Source organism: Crocodylus porosus, unplaced genomic scaffold, assembly GCF_001723895.1.
Source record: "Crocodylus porosus isolate Cpor-Errol unplaced genomic scaffold, CroPor_comp1, whole genome shotgun sequence".
NCBI classification, from domain to species: Eukaryota; Metazoa; Chordata; order Crocodylia; family Crocodylidae; genus Crocodylus; species Crocodylus porosus.
In genome coordinates this window covers 92,969,126-92,975,590 of record NW_017728931.1, presented here as the reverse complement: position 1 = coordinate 92,975,590, position 6,465 = coordinate 92,969,126, and the positions used below count along the sequence as shown (strand labels likewise).

Here is a 6,465-nt window from a genome sequence, read left to right as displayed (position 1 = left end):
CTCTCTAAGGTTACAAGCGTATTTATACTTAAGACAGAGAAAGAGATAAAAAATACACCTTGGAGAAACAAAACAATAGTAAATTACACAGAACTTAGAAAGTTTACTTAAACAAACTATCTATGCATAGGGCAAGATATCAAGATGACCCAAGGAATGCAGGAATGTCTCAGAACATTTGAATTAAGCAGTATCAGCACGTCTCGTCTTTGTCTGTTTTTCTAGTCAAGTAAGCCAATTACTTCTACAGCATGAAACCCCGAGACCCTGAGGATCAGAGCTGCCATGATCCCTTGGGCTCAGAGGTGTGTGAAAAATCTAGATTGTGGGGACAGTGGTTGCTGTGACCCCTAGGGTTCCAGAGTGCTGGAAATCCCTGGGGCCAAAGGATCGCCACCCCTGAAGCAGCTTCTAGCACCTCTGGGGTGGGAAGATAACCACAGCAGTAATCCTCCAGTCCTGGGAGTGCATGGGCCACCCTGTGGCTGGGAACCCCTCAACTGGGTTGCATGGGGCTCCCAGCGATGGTATTGGTCTCATGATTGGTCTCCCCCTGCACCAGCGATAAGGTACAGTGGGATTTAATGCATGATCCCAGAGTCATGCTTCCTGCACGGCAGGAGGTGTGATTGTGTGAATCATGCATTAGATCCCTTTGCGCCTTTATCTGCATATGCAGAGGAGACCTAAGTAATTATTTTCTCTGTGATGATTTCCTCTCTTATTTATGAAATCTTTATAGAATTCCCCCAGGTTGGATTAAAAAATGCTAAAGTTAATAAATATTTATCTGTAATTAAAAATTCCAAGAATGATTTCATATTAACAGTAGTGAAACTGTACTAGGTTCCCCCCTCCCTTTTCCTACACATTATAAATAAGTGCTCAAGGAGTTTGTCTCAGATAATACTGTACCTCTTAAGAAGATCATCTGTTTCCAAGTCTTCAATTATTCAGATAGTGGTACCATATTTTCTTACATATTTTACACACACAAGGCAGTCACCTTGTTTTTTAGAATGCAGAATGAAAAGAAAAGAGGTTTTTCCAGAGTTGTGGCTGCTTAGACCAGGGACAAAGCTTAATTTTCAGTGCGTTCTCACTTCCTTGCCATCTCAGACAAAAGCTGCAGGCCTAATTGCAGCTGAAGATTGGTCTGTATGGGTGGAGCTGCGATTTTGAAAAGAACTAAAAATAGGGCCGCGAAATAGAGAAAAAGAAACCAGGGTAGTTAGTGTACAGCAAAATTGCCTAAAGAAGCATTTAGTTTTATTAGTGGAACATCAAGACCATTAAAAGTCATTTTGTTGACTTGTATTTCATCCATACAGTTTTAAGTAAAAATACCAAACAGCTCAATATGTATGCATTGGTTTTAACTTACAGGATGGAGGTCTGCTTCTGAATAATCCTTCTGCTTTAGCTATCCATGAGTGCAAGTGTCTTTGGCCAGATGTTCCGCTGCAGTGTTTAATTTCATTGGGTACTGGCCGATATGAAAGTGTGGGGAAGAACAATGTCACATACACAAGTTTGAAAACCAAACTTTCACATGTTATCAGCAGTGCAACTGATACTGAAGGTTAGTGTTTAATCATTTATCTCTTCATGTTTGCATTAACCATTTTTAATTGTTTTCTTGGACATCAAATGTCATCAATCAAAATTCAGTAAATCAGAAAAGGTATACAATAGAGAAAATGTAAATATACCTTACATACGCAAAGTAATAAATATCAAGGTGCTTTTGTTTCAGTCTAGGGAGCATTTTATCACGGTTTTTTCACATTTGCTAATCGTTTTATCTGCCACCCGTGGTGAATTTCAGATTGTTTAGATCAAAATCAAAGTAAATTTAGTTTAACAGAATCGAAGTAGACAAAAGCAGTAACATTTTTATTTAAATGCTAACATGTTAGTAATATATTTTCATCAAATCACAGAAGTTTTCTTGTTGTCTTGTTTTAGGTGTATATTTTACCTATCTAATTGCATTTTTTTTAGTTATTAATATTATGGCTGTGTACTGGCTGATGATGTTGCTAAGGAGAAATGCATTTAAATTATATCCATGAGCTTGCACATTGATTATACTATTATGAAGTTCTCCTTAAAGGAAGAATATCCAACAGTGAACATACATTAGGGACAGGGAGACATAAAATACTGTATACAGATTTTAATAATTAGAGCAAGAATTAAGCTGAGAAAGGGAGTAATCAACAGTGTTTTTGAGGGTTTGAGGTTTTTCTTTTTAATATAATTACTGCTTCATAATGCATGCAGCTTTGGGAGTTAATTTCTGTACGAGAGACTGTCTCCATTTTTTCACAAAAAGAATTGAAGAAGTTGATTCAGAACATTTGTTTGTTCCTGACATACTTTAAGTGCCCCTCTTTTCTGTGTGTTCTGTTGCATTGTTCCGTATGATTGACAAGATTGTGTGTCTGATACACTGCCTGTGAACGTGTCTTCTATTGATGTCAGTGGGAAGGAAGCACACACACCTAAGAACAAAATCTGGCCCTTGCATGGGAACATGCTGAAAAAGCTTAATTAACTGTTTATACCCCCAGAAATAAGAATGTTCAGAACAATGCTCAAATTTAGGAGCAAAACTGAACTGGTTTTGCTTTGGAGCTTGATTTTCTGCAGCATGATACTTTGGTTTAAAAAGTACCTGTGCTTTCTAGAAGTGTGGCTCAGGTCCATGTTTAAAGAAGGCAGCAAAAGGAAACTCTTCAGTAAAAATAGCTGCATTTTGTGTGTTAAGTTTACTCTGTTGCTTAGCTGTACGGAATGGGGAGGTAGAGGGGTAGCTGAGCTGATGATCATTTATTGGCATAGAAAAGAAATCCGAACTAAGACTATGTCTTAAGCATAAATTTGCCATGTCTTGCTGCAGCAGTCAAAAATACTGTGGCTGCTCCATGTGTTTTGTGGGCATGCCACTAGTGCTAGGGGCAGACTAGTTAGCAAGTTGGTAGTGGAGAAGTCAAATGAGATACTTGATTGGAAGGAAGGACAAACTGAACATCATTGAGGGAGATAGAAGGAAAGGATTTGACAAGGAGGATTGAGTAGAGAATATCTAGAAAAAGGATTGTGCCGAGTAACACTAGGGTGGAGGGAGACAGTGAATAGAGGCTAGGTTGGTTAGTGGCAAGGAAACAAGAGAGACATCTAACCAAGTTATAGACAAGAGTTATCATTGATGCCGAGATGAACATGGGCCGGCAGTATGGGGATACAGTCGGGAAGGCCAACCACACCTTGTCAAGCATCCACAGATGCATCTCAGGCAGGTCCAGGGAGGTGATCCTCCCCCTCTGTGTGGCACTAGTCAGGCTGCAGCTGGAGTACTGCGTCCAGTTCTGGGTGCCGCACTTCAAGAGGGATGTGAACAACATGGAGAGGGTCTAGAGGAGGGCCACTGGCATGATTGGGGGCAGCAGGGTAGGCCCTATGAGGAGAGGCTACAGGACCCAAACCTGTTCAGCCTCCAAAAGAGAAGGCTGAGGGGGGATCTAGTGGCCTGTTACAAACTAGTCAGAGGGGACCAGCAGGCATTGGGAGAGTCCCTGTTCCCCCGAGCACTACCAGGAGTGACTAGAAATAACGGTCACAAGCTGGCAGAGAGTAGATTCAGACTAGACATCAGGAGGCGCTACTTCACTGTCAGGGCAGCTAGGATCTGGAACCAACTTGCAAGCGAAATGGTGCTGGCTCCTACTTGGGGTCTTTAAGACAAGGCTCGACAATGACCTTGTTGAGGTCGTTTGACCCCAGTACTCTTTCCTGCCATGGCAGGGGTTAGACTTGATGATCTGCTTAGGTTCCTTCCAACCCTACCAACTATGAAACTATGAAGAGGAAGGATCAAGCTGAGGAGATTCTCACAGGAATGTGTTAAATTCCTTTTCATATTTTTTTTTCAGGTTTGGCTGAGTTATTTCCATTTTTTAAGTTCGTATATAAAAGCAGAAAAAGTTTGTAAGTAAAAGAATGAGGAAAGTAGGAGTAAGGAATCAAAGGGGGAAAAGTGCAAATGGAGAAAGGGGAAGAAGGAAATAAAGGAGAAAGGTAGAAATGAAAGGATTGAGCAAAGAGACAAAAGGGAAGAATCCAAAAGGGAAGGAGAGGAAAAAAAAAAAGTAATAAAGCAATAAAGAAAGAAAAAACAGTGCCTAAGGGTATGGAGGACGATGGAAAAGAAAATTGAAATGTATTTAAATACATTGCAGAGCTGGCCAGTTTATCAGATTTCTACAATTTTAGTGTACATACAAAATCTAGCATACGTGAATAAGAGCATAGGAGTGGCATTTGGTAACAGAATATTTATTATGTAAATACAAATATATGAAATTCTGCTGTTTGGAGGCCACGTTCTCACCAGCAGGAGACTTAAAGCACACACTTGAACTAAACACCTGGGACAGCCAAGCTATCTACAGAACATTTCTGGTTACCGTGTCAAATAAAACTGGAAGATAAAACTCTTATTTTGACTCTTATAAAAGAAGATGAATTTGAATCGGCTGATACTGTGGAACTTTATTGCAGTCAAGCTAGCTGCAAGCAAGGCTCTTGTGGCATTTCAAAAACACCTGAGATCAAAGTGAGACAGCTCCTCTGTATAACCAGTCAAGTGTGAGAAGCAGTTAGGAGACAAGAAGCAAGTCTTTGAAAGTACTTTACTGTAGACTTTACCAATTTAATACATTTTGGTGAGCTATTGATTAATTTAGAGCCAGTGCAGGTATTCATAGATTTAGAAGGCTCCTACATTTATAAAGCATATTATGATACTGACAAAGACCATGACCATCCCTCACATTTAGTACAGTGGGCAGTGATTAAAAAAAGGGGAATAAATTATGCAGGTATGGAAAGGAAGGTGAGTTCTTATGAAGCTAGGCTAGGCAGCAAAGCTTAGAGATTTAAAATGCAAGCAAAATGTCTCAAACTGATTTGTTAACTGTCTTAAGAAAAGTGCAAAAGTATAATGTTTTACTATCTTTTTTTCTAAAACCAGAAGTCCATGCTATGCTGGATGCCCTGTTACCTGCAGACACGTATTTCAGATTTAACCCTCTTATGAATGAAGACATACCTCTGGATGAAAATCGTAAAGAAAAGCTCAATCAGTTACAGACCGATGGAATTCGATATTTAGAACGAAATGAAGACAAACTGAAAAAAGCTGCCAAAATATTAACACAAGAAAGAACAACTTTGCAGAGATTCAGTGACTGGCTAAAATTAAAAACTGATATGTATGAAGACCTTCCATTTCTTTCCAAATTGTGAATATATAATGCTTGAGGGTTATTAATGTAAAGCTTGTTTCAGAAAATCCATCCACTACTGTAAGGGATCAGTGCATATAGTTATATAATTACATTGGGATGACTGTCTGAAAGCAGTTCTCAGGCTGTCTTACACACATTCTTTGAATAAGGTTTTATGATGTTAATTATTTTTTGAGTTTTAGAAACCTTACTATTTTATTATTTTTTGTACATTACTGGTGGTTTTTTGGTTGTCTGTGGAGAGTATTTTAATTTAAATTTTGTTAATTTGTGCCAACTAAGATTCACAATTATGAGAAACAGATGTTCCATACATTTTTGGAAGTGCATACCATAATCATGTTGACATTAAAGCCTAACATATTTACCAATTACAGGGCTTTTTCAAAATTAAAAAAAAGGGATTCCTAAATGTATTGTGGGTTCTGCAATATACACTTCAAGCTCTTTTACTGCCACTGAATTTAATAGCAAAGTAACAATCTTATCAAACATAGAACTTTGGCCAAGAAAAAGCACTTTTGCATTTGAAAATGTTAAAAGAATTCATTTTTGCAGTATCTTTTTGTGTGTAACAAAATAACTTTATTCCTGTAAAATGTTTGGGTGAGTATAATAACGGATAAAACACTCAATCTACCAATATTTTTCTGTAATTTTAAGCCAAGCTGTACTGTAACTTTTATAGGTTCAATGCCAAATTAATATTCATCATTTGAAAATAAGTCAACGCTTCAGTCAAATAAGTATTTCTGTCATATAAAGGAAATAAATTCTTGATGTAGCTCACTTGTCATGCTGGAAACTTTTAAGTTATTGCAATGTATACCTGTATTGCATGCCAGTCATTAGAAACTAGCATATAGAGAAAGTGTATAAAGTTGATGCATTTCAAATGAAACATGAATTATTCATTGTGCCTTGAATTCCACATGTGAGTTCTCCCAATATTAGATTAATATTATTGAGGGAGTTTTATAGAGCTTAAAATATTTTGAAAAGTAACCATTTGTTCTTATTGTATCCAATATGGTGGCTTATTCCACAAGCCTTAGTTTCGTCACAACACTGAGAATACTCTTAAGAGTAGGTAATTGATGTACTAATAGGTGGGCAATAGAAACCATGGGTTACATCCTATTACCATTTG

General features: G+C 37.9%; 1 protein-coding gene across 1 annotated transcript in view; it reads left to right on the top strand.

The window, feature by feature from the left end:
• PNPLA8 (patatin like phospholipase domain containing 8) overlaps positions 1–6,216 on the top strand; it is a 74,151-nt gene extending 67,935 nt beyond the window's left edge. The window contains exons 9-10 of the mRNA XM_019543379.1: positions 1,387–1,582; positions 5,039–6,216. Coding sequence (XP_019398924.1) covers positions 1,387–1,582; positions 5,039–5,313 — 471 coding nt within the window. The 3' untranslated portion in view covers positions 5,314–6,216. The remainder of the gene's footprint in view (positions 1–1,386; positions 1,583–5,038) is intronic.
• Positions 6,217–6,465: the final 249 nt, after the last annotated feature.